Source organism: Prionailurus bengalensis, chromosome E1, assembly GCF_016509475.1.
Source record: "Prionailurus bengalensis isolate Pbe53 chromosome E1, Fcat_Pben_1.1_paternal_pri, whole genome shotgun sequence".
Taxonomy (NCBI): domain Eukaryota; kingdom Metazoa; phylum Chordata; class Mammalia; order Carnivora; family Felidae; genus Prionailurus; species Prionailurus bengalensis.
The window spans coordinates 17,548,931-17,571,863 of record NC_057347.1 but is presented as its reverse complement, the minus strand read 5'-3'; the positions used below and the strand labels follow the sequence as shown (position 1 = coordinate 17,571,863).

At 53.1% G+C, this 22,933-nt stretch overlaps 1 protein-coding gene across 21 annotated transcripts in view; it reads right to left on the bottom strand.

The window, feature by feature from the left end:
* MYO18A (myosin XVIIIA) overlaps positions 1–22,933 on the bottom strand; it is a 102,131-nt gene that overhangs the window by 48,994 nt on the left and 30,204 nt on the right. For 11 of the 21 annotated variants that reach the window (XM_043583523.1, XM_043583525.1, XM_043583527.1 and 8 more), the window contains exon 3: positions 1,324–1,359. The exons of 6 other annotated variants lie outside the window; for them this stretch is intronic. In XM_043583523.1, the coding sequence (XP_043439458.1) occupies positions 1,324–1,359 (36 nt within the window). Of the gene's footprint in view, positions 1–1,323; positions 1,360–2,744; positions 2,823–4,947; positions 5,617–8,022; positions 8,083–10,233; positions 10,382–16,202; positions 16,283–22,933 lie in introns of those variants that run through there. 4 more of the 21 variants (XM_043583531.1, XM_043583522.1, XM_043583520.1 and 1 more) reach the window with 3 other exon arrangements.

The window sequence follows — 22,933 nt, the reverse complement described above, 5'->3', positions numbered from 1 at the left end:
TCTCATGCCCAGCCTCTGTCTCGAGGTGGGAAAGGGCACTTCCTCAAGACCCGAGAAGTGTCTACTGCGGACTTTTTACTGCAAAGTGATATATGGGTCCTAAATCCTAGTCTCGGCCTGGTCTTCCCTCCAGAGGATGCCCTGCTGGGCAAGGAGCAGTGCCCAGATGTACACGCCAGCCTTTCCACTCCTCCTCCATGCCTCCTCAGAAGGCCAAGGCCATAATATAGCATATGAGGGGGGCACAGAAGTGCAGCAGTGTTTTGCCAAACACAGGAAAAGACTTGTATGCCACATGGCTGGGCACTGGAACAGCTGTGAGCCACCATCAGTCTCTGAGAGTCCCCCACCCTCACAAGACTTGAGGCCGAGGTACAGACGCTGCTCTGATACTGACCCCCTGTGTGAGGGATTGGAAAGGATAAGAAAACATAGTAAATATTTTCTTTGTCACATTTCTTGGAGCTGAACGAAAAAGAGATCTGGGTTCTACTCCCAGGTTGGATTCTGGGTTCAGATAACTTCCTCTTCCTCGCTGACTGCCCTTCCCCGTTGGAGAGAGAAGGGTACGCGTGGCCCCCAGGCTCTGGGAATCATGACCAGGGAAATCACCCTTCAAACAGGAGACCCACTATGGGGCTGGCAACATTTTAAATTGTTAAATGAAGACATGAAAAAAAAAAAAAGGCTAGTTTTTTATATTTGAAGAAATGTAAGTTTATAAAAAAAAATCAATGTTTTCTTTCTTTCCAAATCACATTATATAGGTTAAACGTTCATCTCGACTGGACACATTCTACGGGTCAGATGCTTGGAACCTGATGAAGAAGGGGACATCACAGGGTCCTGGCCTAGAACGAATCCTTTAGAGCTAATTCAAAGGTAGGTTCCCAAATTGGCCAGCAGGTGGAGCCAAAGAATGCCACATCTTCTGGCTTGGGAAGGAGGGTGGGAGGTGGGAGGGGCTCAGCCTTTCAGCTTTCTCTACCCAGAGTAAGAGGAATTAAAACACCTAGAAACCAAAACTCTTGCCAGGCCCTTGGGTTCCAGTGGTTAAAACCCAGGTGCCAAAGTCCAAACTCAAGTGGTGGCACTCAGACTAGACACCTCCCAAGGGCCTGACACAGAACAGCCCCATTTCAAACTTCTGGCACCGCCTCCCCCAAGGATCCCCCCAGATACAGGGTGGGAGCCGGAAGGGAAAAGAGGCCTTACACTCCAGCATGAGGCCCGAGCACAGACGCCAGCCCAGGTACAGGCCAGGGGTGGAAGGCGGTCACTGGAGGAAGCGGAGGGCTCCTGAAGGGGGCAGGAGCACCCTACCTGGCTGTGGGCAGGAGAGGCGGCCTCAGGGTCCAGCTGCCAGCAGCAAGCAAAGAAGAGAGAAAGAAAAAGAGGGGTGAAGATGAGTAGACCACTGGCATGAACCCTTCAGCAAGCACTCTGGGCCAAGCGGGCGGGCACTTTCCAGCTGCCCAAGGTGCAGGATGGAGGCTGGAGGAACTTAGCGCCAGGATGGGAAGCTGGCCTGGGCAGGTCAACTGTGTCCAGTCAAGGAGAAGCCAGACCAGGAAGGCGGGGCCCGGCATGGTGAAGAGACACTTGCTATCAACAGACTTCTGAGTAGCTGCTCTGTTAAGTCATTCACTGTGGCCTGGGCATGAATATGCCACTCTGCCTCCGGCCATAGTCTGTCCCGGGTGGGACATCCAGTGCATTCTGAATTAGGCTCCTCTTCTGTGTGCTTGCCAGGCCACCTCACCACACCCAGGGCCCGGGCCCCTTGGGTGGCTCTGGCCTTTTCTCCAGGGCCCTGGCCAGCCTAGCTCCCCTCTATCTGGTCTCCAAACACATCAGAGCTGTCACTCCTGCACAGAACAAGACCATAGGGCAAGTCTCATGGAACAAGACCACTAGCAGCCCCAAGTCTGGGACCCTTTCCTCAACCCCCCACTGCACCCCTGCACCACTCCTAGAAGGGCACACCACAAGCAGAGGCAGCACTCCATCTGCAACCTGCCCAAGAACCAAGGGACTGTCGGTAGACCCTTTGGCCAGACTTTGCCTCTCTTTTTCTGTCTGATTACTTTTTTTAAAATTTGTATTTATTTATTTTTGAGAGAGAGAGAGATGGAGTTGAGCGGGGGAGGGGCAGAGAGAGGGAGACACAGAATCCGAAGCAGGCTCCAGGCTCTGAGCTGTCAGTCCAGAGCCCGACATGGGGCTTGAACTCATGAACCGTGAGATCATGACCCGAGCTGAAGTCAGATGCTTAACCAACTGAGCCACCCAGGTGCCCCTCTGTCTAGTTACTTAAAGACCTTTCTGAAGAGGAAGGGGACCCAGCAAGACCTTGGACCTTGCCTATAAGGAATAAACAAGGAGTTAACCGGCCCCACCCGCATCTGAAAAGCCAATGCATCAAAAAAGGGGAGAGTCAGCTCTCTGCCTCACCGTCCACCAGGCCCTGGTGCCAAGACATGTTCTCCAGGACAAGAGAATGGGGCCAGAGATGGGGGCTGGATCCACAGCCACGAAGGGCCCCCTCCCACCGGCACAGGGCCTTGGGTCCCCTAGAGGAACAGGCCTCACTGTGCTCAGACCCTCTGCAGAGCCTTTCTTTCATTTCTTCAGGTGAGAAGCCCACGTGAGGGCCCCCAGACTGCCATGGAGCCATCCTTCCATATTCAGGTGCTCCCCCCGTCCCCCCTGGGCTGGGAACCATACACGTGAGGTGGCATTACAGGAGTTGTGAAGATCCTCTCAAGGCGCTGGTGGGCCTCCTCTGCGGGGGTCAGCTGGACCTCAGCGGCAGCTCCTGCCTAGAGGTTAAACCACTGTTAGTCCTGGCCTGGGGAGGAGTGGGGGGCACGGCATGCCAAGCTTCTAGCCTAGGAAGCCACTGGGACCCAGTGGGGAGGTGGAGTAGGGTCAGGGAGGCAAGCCAGGCACCAACTTGAGCTGTCTTTTTTTTTTTTTTTAAGTTTATTTATTTTGAGAGAGGAAGAGAGAGGGAGGGTGGGAGAGAGACAGAGAGAGAGAGAGAAAGAGAAAGCACGCAAGCGGGGTAGGGGCAGAGAGAGAGGGAGACAGGACCCCAAGCAGGTTCAGTAATCTCAGCTTGGAGCCCAACGTGGGGCTCACACTCACGAACTGGAGATCATGACCTGAGCTGAAATCAAGAATCGGACGCTCAATTGATTGAGCCACCCAGGCAGCCCCCAACTTGAGTTTTTAAATTATCCTATGGGGAGGGGGGAGGAAATTCTGGGGTTATTTCTTCTCACAGTCCTAACTACTTCAGCACTAGGATGACCCTGTTCTCCCACACACCCTCTGGCCCCTGCCCCAGGCCCAGGTGACAGGTGGCTGAACTTCAGCTCAGGGCACATCTCAGCCCCTCAACTCCACCCTAGTGAGAGCGACGGGGAGCCGGAGGGAAGGCAGCCAAGCCAGGGAACAGGCACATGCCTCTCTCTGGCTACTTATAGGTTCTACTCAGGGGCTGACAGTACACCTCACAGCCTTCCCGGGAGGCCCAAACACCCCTGCCAACTCCCGTGTGCCAGGACTGATTTCCCTGCTTCAGAGCAGGCCGGCAGGGCTGGGACGGCTGCAGCCTCCTGTTCTCGAAGTTCTGCCAAACCCAGGAGGAGTGGAGCGGGGAACCTGGCAGGTTCTGGGACCTTGGGAGTCCCAGGAGGTCATCGGCAGGGAGGGCCTCTAGGCTGCTCTACTCCCATTTCCCCCTCCCCCCCCCCCTTTCTAGCCAGAAGAGCTTGCAACAGGTGGGAGAAGCGGTGGTGAAACTTGACTCCTCCCTCCTACACCTCATGAGGCCTCAGAAGGGTCCACAAAATGGGGAAGTTTGAAGGGAACTGTCCCTGGCCAGAGGACCAATCATGTAGGCATCACCTTCCAAGGTCCTCCCCTCTGCCTCTCAGCTTCCTATCCCACTCAGAGGGTACTCTGGGGACAGGCGGGTCCGCAGGTCCAAAGGGGGCCTCTGGTTCCCCTTTGCCACCCAGGCCTAGGGCTCCCTCAGGAATCCTGCTGTCAGAGAGGACTGCCGGCCAGGCCTGAAGAAGGAAGTGATGGCAATGATGGCATTAAAACTCCTGTTATCAGCATCGCTATCCATGCTGTCATTTATGAAGCGCCCGCCACGCCAGGGACTAGGCTCGGGGGAGCACTGTACCATTCCTAATCTTCACAGGACCCTTCAAAGCTGGGATTATCCCTTGCTTGCAACTCCAAAATCCAAAAGCCCCCTCCACCCCCCCCCGCCCCAAACGATTTCTTACTTAACTATTTTGATCGCCAAAACTCTTTGTATTCTATCCCCCTGCAGTATGAACATAGATTTTGCTACGAAAATATTTACCTTTGGTTAGAGGTTGCTGCTCGCTATGTATGACATTCTAAAATACAGAAATTATGAACTTGCAAAATACTTCTGGCCCCAAGGGCTTCAGAGGGGGAATCAGACCTGTCCCATCCCCACGTGGCAGATGAAGAAGGGTCAGCGATGGGACCATGCTGAGATCCCACAGAGGGTGAGTAGCCGGGGATGTGAACACGGGTCACCTGACTTCAGAAAGTCTCCTTCTCCCCTAGCACTGATCTGCTAAGACTCCGACCCTTGCTTGGGAATCTGGAGGCTTCGGCCAACACCACGCAGCCTGGGACCAGGCCCCAATCCCACACAGGAATGTGAAGGAATGGCAGCATGCTGGTTAGCAGGGCCCATCCCAGAGCAGGGGCCGCCACGGACTCTGGTGTTCAGTGAAGGAAAAGCCATGCAGCCCCACCACGGGCACAAGGACCAGGCCCAGCTTCTCAGTCATGCGGGCGGGTTGAGGAGGCCCGGGGAAGCTGGCTGCGAGGGTGACTGGCCTTCCAACGAGGGTGGTGAGGGCGTGGGAGGTTAGTGATACACTCGGGTACCTCCTGCTGCACGTCAGGGGCTGGTGACTTGGACTGCGGCAATCCAGTCAGGTTCGACTTCGGGCCAGCGGAGCCCGGGTCCGCCAGCTCTTCCGGTGGGGCAGGGGAGCACTGCTTCTCCGGGATTCCAGGCTTGGCCGGGGAGCCTGGTTTCCCTGAGGAGCCTGGCTCCTGGCTGGAGGGCTTCTCCCCCTTCCCAGGAGACTGCCTGCCACGGGGCTTGTGGTCCTTGGCCCTGCCCCGAGACATCAGGCTCCGTAGACCCACAGAGAGCTCATCCTTGGCTGCCTCCTTCTTTGCTTCAGGCTTAGGTGGAGGAGGGGGAGGTGGAGGAGGTGGTGGCTTGGGACCAGGGGCCTTTTCTCCCCTCTTGCCTCGAGCTGGGTGCTCAGGGGACCTGACCCCTCTGCTTGAAGGCTCCTTGGCACTCCCAGGCTCCTCACCAGGCAGCACCTTGCTCACCACCTTCCTAACTGCGTTTGCCACTCTCTTCCGGGACAGGCCCTGGGCCTCCTCACTTGGGCCTTCTGCTGAGGCAGCCCCCAGGCCATTCATGGCGAGTGTGGGTGCAGGGCTCTTGGCTCTCTGGGAAGTCTCTGACGGTACAGGGCTGGTAGGAGGCTGAGGACTCCTAGATGGACCCCTGCTGTCCTTTGAGCTGCCCTCTAGCTGCAGTCACACAAACACAGGTAGACATTAGCATCGGCCCTTGTGTCCCTGCCCACCCCATGCAGAGGAAGTGAGACCTCACGCCTCGCCCTGGATGGAACAGACCTTCCATTCGTCCATGTAAACAACACATAGCTCCAAGAGGCTACACCGGGAAGCCTTCATCGCATCTTCTAGATAGGACAATTGCATCTCAAAGTTTGGCTTCTCTCTCTCCCAAAGCACAAGCAGGGACTGCAGTCACCTGCTGTCTATCCGTAGCCTTAGCACAGAGCTGTGAGATGCCAGCATACAGTGCCCGGAGGCCCATGAAGTGTCCCAGAGTTACTGGCCGATGTCAGGGCAGCAACCAAGCCCCAATCCAGGTGAGCCCACTCCCTCGCGGCCCAAACAACAGCAGAGATGGAGCATGGAGAGGTCAAACCACCAATTCCTGCCATCAATCCTGGGCCTCCCTCTGGGGCTTTCTGCCTTTGTGGTCCCCGGTCCTTCTATCACTGTGCTTTCTGGGCCGTCAGACCCAGAACCTACCAATCCCAGCAGAAACAGTGGTTGGGGAGCAACTCCTGGCCCCTGGACAGGCCACGCTTCCTCCCTCCTGCTCCCCTGATTTGTGGCCATTGTCTACCCCGCACCCCACTCTCAGGGCTGCAGAAACCCAGTGCGGGCCGGGGGGGAAGCTTGTACCTCGGGCTGCTCTGTCAAGTCTCTACAGCTTTCCTCCTGCCACCTTCCCCAGGGCTGGAGGCCTCCTAGCTCCCAGGGTATGTGTGCACAGAGTAATAGGATGAAGAGGAGAGAGCTGGGGCCCACAAAGGGGAAAGCACTCAAGTGACCACAGATCCACTCTGCCCTGGAGCTGGGGCCCTGGCTCAGCCAGGCTCCCAGCCTCTGGCACCCGCCTGGAGCGTGCTGGCACACTTTGCCTAATGCGCCTACCCTTCCCCCAACACTGGTGGGAACTGTCTGCGGTCCCAAGGGACAGCCACTAGGAAAGCCAGGCTGGCTAATAGTAGGGCAGAGTTTCCTGCAAAGCCAGCCACGTTGCCTGGGGGAGCAAGGTCAACCTGGGGGCTCCTTGCTGATCCGGCAATGCCCTGCCACTAATGGGCTATGTTTGAGTCCCTGTTCCGCAAAACAATGACCTTGGTTCCAGGGTCTACCTGGGCCCTGGGCTCTACAAGTCTGGCTGCCATCTCTCCTTGGATGCAGGAAGATACTCAGAGTGGGCAGACCTCTGGCACATCCTGAACAGGGCTGACCCAAGCAACCTCAGTCTGGGCCTCAGCTACAGAGAGGCCCTGATGCCGGGGTGGGGAGAGGAGGGCTTGAAGGTGCCTCTCCCTCAACCTCTTGGACCAAGAGTGCTCCATGGCATGCCAGGGCACTGCGGAGCTGGCTAGCAGCCCCGGCTGCCGGCTCCTGCTCCCTTCTCCTCCCTCTTCTGGCTCTCCTCCCATCCCCCCGACTGAAGATGGTGACAATGATGATGCTAACACACAGTGTTTATTATGTGCCGGGAAGTCTTCTAAGCACTTCACGTGTAATTTTCTGGAGTATCTGGATACTCCCGGGCCCCCCCCAGCATATCTCAAACAGACCCCTTTGAAATCACTGGCTAACCTGGCAGGATTAATTACACATCAGGTGGAAGCCACAGAGTCTGGCTAATCAAACCTCCATCCGAGGAAGTGGGGGAACTGGGACAGGCACCATCTGGGGTAATGAAGCCCGGATCCGCTTTGTGACCCAGCTCTGCCCCAGGGCCCCCGCACTCCTGCCCCCTGTGCCAACAGCGGCCCTCTCCTAACTACACGTCTTTAGACCTGGCTATTCTGGAACTGTCTCTCTTTTCTTGCCTGAAAAGAGTCCAGCTTTGTTCAGGGTCTCTATCTCGAGGCAGAGTGACCTGGGGAGAAGCTGGGGGCACCAAGCAGCCGGAGCCGCCTCCAGGTCACCCGCACCAAGCAGCTGACGGGGTCTTGGGAAGAGACAAAACAGCTGCAGTGAAATCCCTCCCTGTGACGGTCTTGTGTCACCAGAGCAGGACGAAGAGTCCCAACAGCTGAGCTCTCCTCTGGTGCTCCCCAGCCTAAGAGTTTGCCCGCCTAGGACTCTCCAGCCCCAGAGGGTCCAGAAAACCAGAGCTAAAGGTAGGAACTAAAGAGAGGGGCCGGGGGAGGTGTCCAAAGCGCCTCGGTGTTCCCATCTCCTTCGCGCACCCCAGAGGTTGGCATCACACGTGCTGAGCTTTCTGCCCCTTTAGTGGCATTCCCTCTGGCCACCCAGAGACGAAGGGGCACCTGCCATGCCTGCCTGGTCCGCAGAACCGCCTCACGGACTAGGCGAAGGCGGGCAGGCACACCCATCCGGGCACACGCACTGGGGGCTCAGAGAAACACTTACAGCCCCTTCCTCCTTGCCAGGGGGGCCAGGCTTCGGCAGAGTTTTGTCCTCCTCTTTAACCTGAGGGAGCAGACAAAGAAGTCACTGGCAGGTCAGGGCGGGAAAGAGCATTAAAAGCACAGGAGGAAAACATCCGAGGGGCCCTCCCTCCGGAGCAGGCAGAGTTCCTGCGCATTTGGGAGTACTGGGGTGAGGGACATGAGCAACGGATACCCTGCGCTGCGGTCAAAACTGTCCAGTGACAACTTCAAGAATGAATAGCGGGATCAGGTACCCTTGCCGTCGGCCACCAGTCACGTGGCCCACTTGGGCGGTCTGAAGAGTGCCATCATGGCCTTGGTTACAGGGTGGACGGAAAGGTCCAGCTAACTCAACCCATGCTCAACTGCAAGAGTCATTCCCAGCTCAGACGAGCAGTGGTCTGAATAAGAGGCTCCTGACCTAGTGACTAAGGAGGGAACAACCCCAGGGTGGGAGCCCTACTGGGCCAACGGAGGTAGAATGGGTGGCCCTTACCAGGCTGGCTCCAACTTGCTTTTAGGTCCCTGTGATCGCCCCTGGCCCAGAGCCTGAATGCCTTCCCAGCCACACAGCTGAGCTTGGACTGGGGACAGGAAATGGGGCAGAGGCAGGGAGGCCAGATATTTTGCCAACCTCAGACCCACAAAACTGCTAACCGTGCAGCTGAGGGAGGGAACCCCAAGGTTGGGGGCAGAATTTAGGAGAGATGCCTGGGCTCTGGCTGTTCTGGCCAGGAGGTTGGGCTCAGCCCGGGAGCTAGAGGGCAGGAGCAGAGTTGGGAAAAGCTCAGACAATGCCTCATGGACTTCGTTTCTCTTCTTTTCCCAGTCACTTAGGACTATGGGAAAAAGGCAGGTCTGTGAGCAGCAATACTCGTCTTCAACATGCCTTTCCTTCCGGGCACAGTGGGGTAAAAGCACTGGAAGGAGTCCTCAATTCCTGATGGAAAAGATCTTTAGAAACGTTTCCAGAATCATGTTAATTGTCCCCCTGGGGGGAGGGGCAGTCTTTGGCTACTTTTGAGCTCTAATTAGCAGTGCCTAGGGGCACTGACCAGCATGATGGCCGCTGAAGTTTTAAAGCTGCGACTTGTCTACCGAGCTATTTTCAATGGGCCGAAGCTTCAAAGTTAGCTCACACTGTTACGGACAGGGGGCAAATGGCAATTATTCATCAGAGTGCGCTCTACTACTTTAGAAATTGGGACTGGAGCAGATAAAGGGAAGGGAGGGGCTGGTGGAGAGGGAATGAGGAGGAGTGGGAGAGACTGGGTCTGCACCTGCCGCCCCCACCCCCGGTGCCTATCCCTCACACCACCCCACACCCCCAAGGTCACACCATGCATTAGCTCCTGGGCACACAGGTTAGAGGAGCAGCAAGTGTTCACAAACCACACAGACAAGCTCATTACTGCACGCGGTGCTATTAGCTTGGGCTCAGGGATGGCCCAGATTCCGAGTCCACTCCGTGTCCGCCACCGGCTCCACCGAGCTTAGGACCCCAAGTGTCCCGCCCAAGTGGTGAGGCACTGGGGGAAACACTGGCCGCCCCCCGAAAGGTCTGGGACACTAGGCCCAGCTCTGAGCTCAGCTCTGGATTTAGCCTGAGGCTGACTCACGGCCTCCCCCACTGCCCCCCCAACCAAGGGCTCTGTCTGTTACAGGTCATTGCCCAGCTGGGGACTGTGCACAGCACAAAGGCACGCCCAGGTCGGCAGCCTGAATCACCCTCTGGAACCCAAGCAGCCAACTGGCCTGGCTCCCAACCCTTGGCTCCTTTCCTTCTGCCCACCACAGTCCCCAGACCAGGGGGGACCCAGTTCCAGAAGCCTCAGAACCAACGCCATCCCCCGCGGCCCCCCACAGCGGCCCACGTTCCCAGCGGTGAGTCAGAGCAGCCCGTGGGGGGGGGGAGGGGGGCAGATGGGAAGGGTGTGGGGTGGTTAACTTGGAGGGGCACCAGTGGGACAAAAGGCAGCTCAGCTTACCAGAGGTGGAGCTCAGAGAAGGAGCATGACTCAGCACAGAAGCCCATCCAGAGCAGAGCGATTCTCCCCAGTCCCCAAATACACGCTCATGCCCCAGTCTGTCTCTAGCTCCCCAAGCTCCCTTGCCCACAAGCCAGACTCCTGCCTGCACACACCATGCCAAGCACATAGGAAAAGCATAAGGATTTTGAGACCCAACTTTCCTTTTGCTCCCAGAAGGCGAACCTTGATGAAAAGGCCATGGTGCTGAAGGTAGCCTGCCCCCTGGGTCAGAGAAGACACAGGCAGGGTGGGCAGGGTCTCTCAGGAAATCGGAGTCTTCCTAAAGGCCACCACCTGCCAGGACAAACACTGTGGGCAACAGGGGACAGAGGGGAGGAAACGAAAGGGGAAAGATTACAGAGCTCAAAAGGTCAGAGGAGGAGTGAGGGATAAAGCACTGGGGGAAAGTGCTGGCAAGGTGGGGTACAGAACTTAGAACTTCCTGCCCTCGGGAGCTGTGTGTCCTTGAATAAGCCACCTCACCTCTCTGGGCTTCTCTATAGAATTAGGGGATGGACCAGTCTAGACAATGGCTGATGTCCTTTCCAGGTCTGCACCCTAGGAGTCTGGGTAAAGACTCACTCAAGCCCTTAACTCAGTGAACTGAAGTTACGGGCCTGTGAGGGCATTAACAAAGCTTCCCCAGGACTGCAGCAACTTTGGCTTTCTACCTGCAACACGCCATCACCAGCCTGGAGGGAGGGGACCTGGAGAATTGCAAAGCCACTTCACCTATGGGTGAGAAATTAGGACTGGTCCTCTTGAAAATCAACAGGCAGAATCTGCCTCAGCCCAGAGAGAGGCTTCGTTCAAAGAATCCGTTCAGTTCAGTGGAGTTCCAGAACTCGTTTGTTCTTATTACTGCTCATCATGAATTAACAGTGAAAAATTGGAGAATTTTTTGTTTTCAGTTAATTATTTTTATTTATTTTCTTTATTATTTTTAAGTTTATTTCGAGAGAGACAGAGACAGAGAGACAGGGAGAGGGAGAATGTGAGGAGGGAGGGGCAGAGAGAGAGGGAGAGGGAGAATCCCAAGCAGGCTCCTCACTGTGAGCACAGAGCCAGAAGCAAGGCTCGATCCCACAAACTGAGATCATGACCTGAGCCAAGATTAGGAGTCGGATGCCCAGCCAACTGAGCCACCCAGGCGCCCCACAATTAATTATTTTTAATTTGCTTTGTCGACTTGTCTCTTTTACTATCCAGTTCATATGCTAGATGTGAAGTTTGTTTAATTATTTAATTCATTTGTTCTTTGCTCTCCTGCTCAAGTTTTTCTATGTGTGCAGGGGGAAGTCCACTCATCCCAGGCTGTGAGGACACCAGTCCATTCACACCCGGGCCTGTTCCTCTGTATCAGCTCTTCCTTAGAAATATCACTCTAGGCACAAAGATGGGGTTCTCCGCAGAGGAAATTCTCTCTGTGGCTTTTGTAAGGAACTGCCTGAATATTTCTCCTTCCTTCCTTATCACTGGATTTTAAAGATTTTAAAGATTTGCTTAGAATCCAAAAAACCTATCTTTAGCCAATACATAACAGATGAGGAACTCAGCCCCAAAGACGGAGGCAATGTCTCCATGACGGTCACTGCCAGAGCTGGGAACAAACCCTGACCTGCTCCCTCGTGGGACTTCAGCCATTTCTTTTGTTTTTTTTTTTTAATTTTTTTTTTTTTTAATGTTTACTTTTGAGAGAGAGACAGAGTACAAGCAGGGGAGGGGCAGGAGAGAGGGAGACACAGAATCCAAAGTAGGCTCCAGAGTCTGAGCTGTCAGCACAGGGCTGGACGCGGGGCTTGAACTCACAAACCGCGAGATCATGACTCGAGCCGAAGTCAGACGCTTAATCAACGGAGACACCCAGGCGCCCCAAACTGCAGCCATTTCTGACAACATCGTTAATTACTGAATATGGAACACCTACCCTAACGAGATAGGCCCTGTAAAAGTATTTAACACATTTAAAAAAAATGTTTATTTATTTTTGAGAGAGAGCACAAGTGCGGGAGGGGCAGAGAAAGAAAGACACAGGATTCTAAGCAGGCTCTGCCTATCAGCAGAGAGGCCAACACTGGGCTTGAATCCACAAACCATGAGATCATGCCCTGAGCAAAAAGTTGGACGCTCAACTGACTGAGCCACCCAGGTTCCCCTTTAACACATATTTTTACTCTTATTTATTTTAAGGTTTATTTATTTTATTTTGAGAGAGAGAGAGAGGGAGAGAACACGTGGGAAGAGCAGAGAAAGAGGGAAAGAGAGAGAACACCAAGCAGGTCCCACGCTGTCACCGTAGAGCCCGATACAAGGCTTAAACCTGCGAACCATGAGATAGTGACCCAAGCCGAAACCGAGTCAGATGCTTAACCGACTGAGGCACCCAGGAACCCAAATGTATTTTTAAATATAGGTCTTACAACAGCCTCATGACATCAGTCTCATTTTACTAATGAGGAAGAAGACTCAGAATGAGATTAAGTCACAAAGCCATTCAGTGGTGGAGCTGAGATTTGAACCCAAGGTGCTCCGAGAGCAAGGCCCGTGCTGCTCCCTGAGAGGCCCACCTTTGGCCCTGGCTTAGGCAGGATCCGAGGGGCTGAGTCATCCTGGTGTATGTACTGTGTCGGTGTCAGTGTTCAGGAGGTCTGGATCAAGCTAAAGCATGGATGGACAGGGAGGGCACTAGCGTTCCAGGTGCCCAAACAGAGTTTCTAGACTTGCAAAGGGAGACCCCAGCCACGATCCTGCCCCTCTGAGGCTCTGACCACCTCCCCGACTACTCTCTCTGGCACTTCTGGCTTCTTCCGTTGAGGGAAGGGAAGAGAAACCAATGCTCACGGAATACTTGCTAGGAGCCAGGCACGGTGGCAGTTGCTTCATACTGTCTCCTTATTTAATCCTCTCAACAGCCCACTTTTTGGATAAGGAAATAGAGAGGGTAAGTACCTGGCTGAGGACCCCAAAGTCAGTAAGTGGCGGCCCTGGGATTCGCAAGCAGGTTGTGCGCCTACAACGTTCCCCGGACTGTGGTTTCTTTGCGGATGCAAACTCTGTTCTACCCATCATACTGTGGGTGCTTAATCAATAAATGTTGGCTGCACGGCAGTCCTGCAACGGGGGATCTTTGGCCAACTTCTTGTTCCCATCTGGTTTCTCCCCTCAACTGTAAACTATGGAGAATAACACTTGCCAATCCTGATTCCCAGGGACGAGGGCAAAACAAGAGAGGTAAAATCTCTAAACTGAGCAACAATTAATAGATCGTATACACTCAATGCCGTGGGGTGGAAGGGGAGGGCAGGGGCACTCTGAAATTGCTTAGTAGCTCTTTGGCAAGCAACAACAGCCATAAAATGCATCATCCTCTGGCCCTAGCCACCCCATCTAAGGAAGGTATAAGCAATAAGTCGATTTAAAGAAAGGAAGAGAAAGAAAAAAACACCCACAAACCCATGCAGAGACTTTTAAAGAAGCACTCTGTATACCAGCCCCCAGTTGGCAATAACTCAAATGCCCAGAGTTAGGGAAGGGTTGGCTAAACTACGATACGTAGGTACAATGCGCCATTATGTTGCCACTTAAACTAACAAATACATGATCAATGTGACCACAGGGAAAACTCCACCTAAAATAATATCAATCAAAGCAACTAGAACCTAAATGGTATGCAAACAGTCATCATCACAGTCTTGCAAATTAGACACAATGGAGACATTTGGTATTTATTCTGTTATGTATTTGTTACTTACTGTTTATTTCTATTGTAAAGATGGCTAAATAGTCAATAAAAAAGAAAAAGCAGAGGAGATAATAGCCGAAAGCATTTGTTGTCAAAGAGGAGAAATCCAAGAGATGTGCTGAGGGACCCATCTATGCTCAGCCTGGGAAGGCTTCCAACACTCAGGGGGCTGGACCAGGCTGCATTTTACCCTCTGCATGGACCTGCGAAGGCCATCAGCCCTTAACTTACCATCCTCTGTGCCCCTCACAGGGAGGAATGGGGGCACAAATGCCCCCAGGAGAATCTTTCCACCTCCGCCCGGGCTCCCCACAGGCATGTAATACCCAGCCTGGGAAAATGCTTCAAGGCCAAGTGTTCATGCAGATATCCCCACACTGGGAGCCCCCAAGGGCAGTGGGAAGAGAAAGAGGAGATCCTGCTGTCTGTGACCCAGGGAATTTGCACATTTGGAGAAGAAAGAGGCATGGCATCCTCCTCTGTCTCCTTTCCCACTCTGAGGAGCAAAGAGTAGCTCTCCGGAGACCCTCTCGCTACCAATCCCACCCTAGCACCTACTTATCTAAGAACGAGAGGGAGGATGAGGACATGGGGAAGAAAGAACAGTAGTAAGAGTAATAACAGTTAACCTTTACTGAGCATGTACTAAGTGCCAGGTACCGGGCTGAATCCTTTTCGTGCACTATCTCATTTAACCCCTACAGTCTTCCTCTGAAGTAGACAGTAGTATGATTCTTACTTTACAGATGAGCAAAAGGAAGCTCAGAAATGACACGGCCGAGGCCTCATGGCAGCGAGTCGCAAATCAGAACTCACAGCCAGGTCCGTCCTCCAGCAAGAACCTCCCAGGCTCACTTTAAGGGATGGAAGCAAGCCCTGCCCCCACCTCCCTTGATTCACCTGCATCGTTGAGCTTCCGTGACATCATCTGCCAGAATAACAGCTGGGGTAGAAAGCAGGGGCTTCCAGAGATGACCTGCCCTTCCACTATGACCCAAACAAGCTTTGCACAGAGCTGCTTGAGAGGAGCGAGGCCCCTCTGGGGAGTGGCCTGAAGGCCATGCTGCCAGCCAAAGGAGGAGGGGGAGAAGAGCTTGGCAGGGACACCCTGGCCCCTTTGGTCCAGCCTCCAGTGAGAGCCCTCCCCCACCCCAGGGCGGAACAGAAAGCAGCCGAGCGCCTGCAGTCACTACCGGCCAGCCCGGAGGAAGCAGGTGCACTGGAATGGCTTCCTGCTGCCACTGCAGTTGCAGAAGGGCCCGGGTTTCCTCCTCCAATGGCTGGACCTGCTGGAGGCCTCCCTTCCCTGGGGACACTCGCTGCCCCTCTGCGGAGCCTTTCGCCGTCCGTCTCACCATCGTCACACATGGCCCCAAATCTTCAACATGGTGCTGGTGGCCTGGGGACCCAGGCTGGGGTGGTGTGGGGAGGAAGCTAGGGCAGGAAGCACCCACCTCTCAGGGTGAGGAGTCTCTGTGGCCCCACCCCAGCTACCCACACACACCTCAGCACTGGTACCAGTTGTGTGGCTGGGGCGAGGCAGTCCTTGGGCACAGGGAGATACGAATGCCCATGGGCACATCTCAGGCTCTGGGCACACCACCGCACTGGGCCAGCCCACACACTGCCAACTGCTGACACGACTCAAAACCTGACCCTTGGTGGCCGGGAGGGGTGGCGCTGGGGGAACGGAATGACTGGGAGGCAGCTATGTCTGCCTCATTGGCTTTTTTAAGAACTTACTCTTCTGGAGTAATCTCTGCTTGAAAGAGACCTACAGACAGTCAGGGCATCCCCGAGATGCCATCTGCGCCCCTTCCAAGTGTCCGATCCACAGAAATGCAGAAGGCCACGCTGAGTCCACTGGTGGCCGTCCGGACAACTCCAAGAACCACCCCTCTCCAGCACCTTTCTCTTGTCCACCAGGAGGAAGAAGGGTGGAAGGCTAAGCTGGCAACACAAAGCAGGGAACAAGACTTCCCAGTGTCTAGAAGGTACTGGGGTTCCAGACCTCGGAAGAAAATAGCGTTCCAAGGAACGAAGGCCTCCAGCACTAATGGTTTGTGGGGAAGGCGTGTCACAGCCTGTGGACAAGCTGATGCAGTCCCAGGACACTGAGGTTTAGAAAATGGTGCCCCCTCCAAAACTCCCAAAGTCATGAGTCAGACCCAGGAGGGCCTTGCCTCTGAGGTGTTGTGAGGCTGCCTGGGCTAGATAATTCCCTCCCCACCAAGAAGCTGGGAGAGGAGCCCCAAGGCAGCACCCCCCCGCCACACCTCCTTCAGCCACATCTGGGGAAATAACAAAAAGGCTCCTCCTTTCATAAATGAGGAACAGGCATGAGGAGCCTAGGACGTTTCCGGGGTGGGGGGTCAGAGGGACACTCACCCGCATGGCCTGGCTTGGAGCAACCCGGAGCTAGGAGTCTCCTCTCTGATGCTGCTCCGTTAGCTTCTCAAAATAGCACTGGCTGCAGCCCCGCCCCTGTTCCCCTCCCTCTCTCCAGGCCCCTCCCGTCCGGAGCTGCCCAACCCTGGCTGGTTGCTTGTCTTCGGTTGGAAGGACTGAGTGGCCGGCCACCAGGACTGCAGGTACCAGGTATGCTGGGATGGAGAGGGTGATACAGTGTGGGGAAGGGGCAGAGGAGGCGATTAGAGTGAGGGCACAGGTAGGGGGCAGGCAGTGTTGGAGGGTTAGGGGCAAGGGACAGGGAGGGTGGGACTTTCCTACTGACACACACCCGGGCTCCCGGACAGCTGAGCTGATATGGCCCCTAAAAATAGCAGAGGAATTTGAGACCTGCAGCCCCCGGCCCCACAGGCCAGGAATGAGACAAGCACATTTGCGTGTACACACACACACACACACACACACACACACACACACTCACTCACCATCATGCATGAACACTCAATCACAGCACAGTGTTCTTGAGAACACACAAATCATAGGCTCACCCCAGCCATCTAATTACTGCGGCAGAGGCCAAGAAAACCACTAACGTCATATCCAATCCAACACACAGGGCCTGCTGCACACTGTGCCCAAACAGCAGCCACGCAGCCATCCCGTAAAGTCCCGCAGGAGTAGAGACCCACGCGATCAGTCTGAGGCCCACTGTCGCTGCCTGGCTGTAAATACACTGGGGACTGAGTGCAGGAACCAACTGCACTCTCTGTGTGCACATCCCTCACCCCACACAGCCAGAGACTGCGCAGGCACGGAGGAGGGTGTGGTGGGTGGGCCTTAGCCCTGCAGGCAGAGGAAATCGTGGGTGTCTGGCCAATGAGCAAGGGCTGCCGGTGAAAAGCCAGGGCTCCTCATGAAGAGGGACTCGGGCCCTGGTCTTTGGTTAGTGCCACAGGATGCCCAGACCAGGGCTGGGGACTTCCAAGAGGCTGAAATGGGAGCTGGGGGCCGTTCGGAAGGAGCCAACGACAGGCCTTTTGAAGCTGTCAGCTCTGCAGAAAAAAGGAAGCTTGTCTCCAGGAAAAAAATAAAAAAGGGTGGGGTGGGGTGGGGGTGCTGGGAAGGTCTGGAACAGAGCCGTCACCTAACCAGTGTCCAACCAGAGTGGCTGGAGACCACAGGCCTGCCACCCCGGCCAGTCTCGTGTGCCCAGTGGGTCCTGTAAAATGGCTTTCTCTGTGCAAAGGTTGGTGAGCACCGGCCAGGAGGACAAAAGCCTGCTCTGCCTCCTCCCTGTCACACACTGTACAAGCGGAGTCACCCACGGCCATGAGGGCGTGGGGCCGGTGCCTCTGCTTTCTAGGGACTGCTTGCTGTGTCTTCCCAGGGAGATCATCTGGCCCTATTGGGGCATGTGCTGTGTTAGAGATCTTCACATCCCCTAGGCTTTCTTGACATATTGGTGCCAACTGGGGCTGCAGACTGAAATCCCCTGTGGGACTCTGAGAATATCGATGCCTGAATCCCACCCTTTCCTCCTAGTTTCTGATTTAATCGGCCCGGGAGGGAGGCCTGGACACTAGGATTTTTAAAAGCTCCCCCAAGTGATTCTTACATGCAGCTGAGGCTGAGAACTGCTCAATCTGAAAGCAGCATAAGGCCTGATGCAGAGGTTCCCTGTCGTTCAATCACTGAGTGCGTGGGAGTGGCTGGGTGGCTCGGGGGCTTGAGCGTCCAACGGCAGCTCAGGCCATCTCTCAGTTCGTGAGTTCGAGCCCCACGTCAGGCTTGCTGCTGTCAGCACAGAACCTGCTTCAGATCCTCGGTCCCCCTCTCTCTCCACCCCTCCCCTGCTTGTGCTTGCCCTCAAAAATAAAATAAACATGTAAAAACATCACCGAGGGCGTAAATGGATGAATGAATGAACAACTTAGCTGTGTGACCACAGCCAAGTGACTTCCAAGGCCCTCACCTGCAAAACAAAGGTTCTGCCCACAGTGACTCTTTTGCATAGTCAGTTGGAGACTGGGGAAGTCTCAGTGAATGAAAGGGTTTGTCTCTCAGGGTGCCTCAGTTGGTTAAGTATCCGACTTCATTTGGCTCAGGTCATGATCTCATGGTTCGTGGGTTCAAGCCCTGTGTCGGGCTCTGAGCCTGGAGCCTTCTTTGGATTCTGTTTCCCCCTCTCTCTCTGCCCCTCCCCCGCTCACGCTCTGTCTCCCTTTCTCTCAAAAGTAAATAAAAATATAAAAATAAAGAAGGGGTTGTTTCTCAAAGTGTGTTCCCCAGACCAGCGGCATCAGCATCACCTAGGAACTTGTTAGATATGTACATTTTGGGGCCCCGCTCAAGACCTACTGAATCAAAAACTCTGGATGTGTGGCCCAGCACTTGTGTTTTAACCAGCCCTCCAGGTGATTCTGAGAAGCACTGTTTTAAAGGAATTATTCATGGGTACCTGGGTGGCTCACTCAGGTAAGTGTCCGACTTCAGCTCAGGACATGATCTCACGGTTCATGGGTTTGAGCCCTGCGTCGGGCTCTATGCTGACAGCATGGAGCCTACTTTGGATTCTGTGTCTCCCTCTTTCTCTGCCCCTCCCCTGCTCACAGTCTCTCTCAAAAATAAGCATTAAAAAAAATAATAATATGGGAATGCAAGCTGGTGCAGCCACTCTGGAAAACAGTATGGAGGTGCCTCAAAAAAACTAAAAATAGAACTACCCTACGACCCAGCAATTGCACTACTAGGCATTTATCCACAGGATACAGGTGTGCTGTTTTGAAGGGACACAGGCACCCCCATGTTTATAGCAGCACCATCGACAATAGCCAAAGTATGGAAAGAGCCCAAATGTCCATCAATGGATGAATGGATGAAGAAGACATGGTATATATATACAATGGAGTATTACTCGGCAATCAAGAAGAATGAAATCTTGCCATTTGCAACTACGTGGATGGAACTGGAGGGTATTATGCTCAGTGAAATCAGCCAGTCAGAGAAAAACAACAATCACATGACTTCACTCATACGAGGACTTTAAGAGACAAAACAGATGAACATAAGGGAAGGGACACAAAAATAATATAAAAACAGGGAGGGGGACAAAACACTTACCGACTGAGCCATCCAGGCACCCCTCTATGGAGGGGGACAAAACAGAAGAGACTCATAGATATGGAGAACAAACTGAGGGTTACGGGAGGGGTTGTGGGAGGGGGGATGGGCTAAATGGGGAAGGGGCACTAAGGAATCTACTCCTGAAATCATTGTTGCACTACATGCTAACTAATTTGGATATAAATTTCAAAAATAAAAAATAAAATTAAAATAAAAAATGAAATGAAATAAAATAAAATAAAATAATAATAATAAAAATAAAGGAATTCTTCATGGTGTACCATGGTCAATAGTGAGACTTCCAGAGCCAGCCTGCCTGGTTCAATCTTGGCTTATCCATCTGGTGAGCTATACAATTTAACCCTGTGCTTTGATTTCTTCACCTGTACAAGGAGGGAAAATAATTGTACCTACCACACAGGGTTATTGTAGGCATTAAGTGAGTTACTGCTTGCAAAGCTCTAGGAACAGTGTCTAACACATAAGTTTTAAATAAACTTATTGAAAAAAAAGTTTGCAATAGTTTTAACTATTGTTCTCTATCTGCGATCACTAGCGGGGAGAAAAGAAAAGCATCCCAAGCAAAATTTCCAGGTAACTGATGACTATTCCCTTTAAGGCACAAAATGCTTTCTATTTTGAGTAGTTTCCTAAATTCTACTGCTATCTGTAATCATACAAATACACATTTTATAGATTCTTAAGAATAACACTCTGAACCCATCTCAAACATCTCAAACTCTGAGCTCCCTCTCTTGAACCCAATCCGTTTCCATCCTGTACGGAAGGGCACATCATCCCCACTGTGATGACTCTTGACTTCCCAGCTGGGCTCCTGTCCTACCAATGTCCCTGGCCACTCTCAAAGGGCACCAACCCTGTCCTGGGTACAGCCAGTCAGCCTGCGGCCTCGCTCCGCACCCATGTTAGGAAGGCCAGACGCCCTTTGTGTCCATATACTTGCTTTTTAGTTCTTTTGTACCTTACCCTGTCAGGCCATCAGCTGTCACTCTGCCTGTCAGCATGCCTGTCCCCAACAGTCTCACTTCCTTCTAACAAGCAGTTGCTGCCAAAGACTAGAAAACTAGATAACCATGCCTGATACGAAAGAGCCCAGAGCAGAGCAAACGGAATACCAGAGACCACTCTCCTGTGAGGGAAGGTCTGAGTTTTCCCACGCATTCTAGAGGGTCTTCTAGGCCCACCTTCCATTCAGCAGCACTCTGGAAGATGACTTCCGGGAGACTGAGGTGTCACTTTACCCTCAGAGTCTTGTTCTGAATTGTTAGAAACCACGTGTTGATCACTCCTCTTTTCTGCTCGGATGACCAGATGCTCTCAGTTCTGTCTGTGAGCTGACTCGTGTTACTGATGGAGATCATCTCGGAGCAGGGACAAGGGCAGACCTCTTCAGAGGGAAACCTGAGGCCCTGGCAACCCATTCAGCTTCACACACAGCCACAACCAGTCTCTCTGATGCCCAAAGGTCAGTGCTGCCTCCCGGCCTGGCCCACTCTGCATAAGCCAACCCTATGACTCCAGGGGGCCACACAGTCACTCCCACAGCCAGCCAGCCCACCCCAGACCCCTTGGCCTGCCTCCTTCCCCTTTCTCCCTCTCCCCAGCACTCCTTGCTCTCACTCTCTTAGGCAGATCTTCCCAGGGTCCCCTGCCTTCATCACCACCAGAGCATTTACTTGTAAATGCCTTTCTACCTTGCCGAACCCTCCCATCTGTCAAGGTCCATCTTGAGTCTCACCTCCTTCATAAAGCCCTCCCCAGACCCCAAGGCCTGCATGGTGACACTGTGCAAAGAGCACACACTTCCAGCCAGGCACGCCTAGGTGTGCTGAATCCCAGCTCGGCCTCTTTCTCACTGTCTGACCTAAGGGAAAGTGAAACTCAGCTTCTTAGAGTTTCCACTTTTTTGCCTTAGAATATACCTCCCTTATGGGGTTGCTTTGAGAATTAAAAAAAAAAAAAAATAGGGGCACCTGGGTGGCTCAGTCAGTTAAGCGTCTGACTTCAGCTCAGGTCATGATCTCATGGTTGATGTGTTCGAGCCCTGCATCGGGCTCTGTGCTGACAGCTCGGAGCCTGGAGCCTGCTTCAGATTCTGTCTCCCTCTCTGTCTGCTCCTCCCCCACTCATGCTCTGTCTCTCAAAAAATAAATAAACATTTTTAAAAAGTTAAAAAAAATAGTAGGGGTGCCTGGGTGGCTCAGTTGGTTAAGCATCTGACTTCAGCTCAGGTCATGATCTCATCATTCATCAGTTCAAGCCCTGCATCAGGCTCTCTGCTGACAGCGTGCAGCCTGCTTTGGCTCCTCCATCCCCCTCTCCCTCTGCCCCCCCCCCCCCAAATAAACAAACATTAAAAAAAAAAAAAGTACATATAAATCACCTGGCATTGTGCCTGGCAAATTGCAGGCAGTGATTAAATTATTTTCAAAACCATAGTACTGTCTACACCTAAATATCACCATGTACATAGGGTGGTTCTTCAATCTACTCAATATGGTGCTCTGCGAGATACAATGGAACCTACATAGATACTACAGGGGTTAGATTCTAAAGCCAGCCTGTAAGGCAAACATAGAATATAGTCAAAAGTACTCTTGAAATTCCCAAAGTATAGTACACATGGTTTTGTATATTCCATGTATCTGCAGGAAAACAGATACATGCACAGCCTATGACAAAAAGAAATACACAAAATACATGTTTCCATTTTAGACTACAGTCAGCACAGAGTTGAGCTGTCAACACAGAGCCTGATGCAGGGCTCGAACTCACCAACTGTGAGATCATGACCTGAGCTGAAGTTGGATGCTTAACCGACTGAGCCACCCAGGCACCCCTGGAATTTACTAAAGTTTAATGTGTATATGCCACAACTACACAGCGTAAACTAATATTTTGAATGGTAATCTATCTGTGGTTATGGTTCAGTTTTCTCTCCCTGGACGGCAGGGACCATTTCCTCCTTCTTTTTAGATCTCCTGCCGGAACTAGGCACACAGTAGGTGTTCGATAAGTATCCACTGGATTTAACTCACTGACGGACGTGAAAGGTGCTGGTGAAATTGACCTGGTAGAACACAATAGGGAAAAAAGGGATATCCAGATAGAGTAACAACTTCAAGGACTCTGCTCTCCGTGTGGGGTGAGTGAAAGGTCCTTGGCTGTGTTACTGGTGCTGGGCCAGACGCAGAGCAGCGGGAGCAGGGGTGGGGGGAGCAGGCTACCCAGGAGGCTCTGAGGAGCAAAGGAAGCCATTCAGGCTTTCAACTAGCAATTACTTGTAATACCTCAAGGTGAACACTGTGGGGAAGCACGATGCCTGCTTCTTTTTCTGTCTCTTCACAGCTAGACTGTGAGCTTCCTAAGGCAGAGGTGATATGTGTGTTGTTCATTGTTAGGTCCCTTGCACCTACCTAGTGCTTGGTACATAACTGAGCGAGTGATTGCAACAAGAGAAAGCAGACATAGTTCCTGACCTCAACAAACATACAGACCAGAAGAAGAGATAACAAACGTACCCAAACAATTATAATTCAATCTAGAATCTGCTCAACGCTCCAACA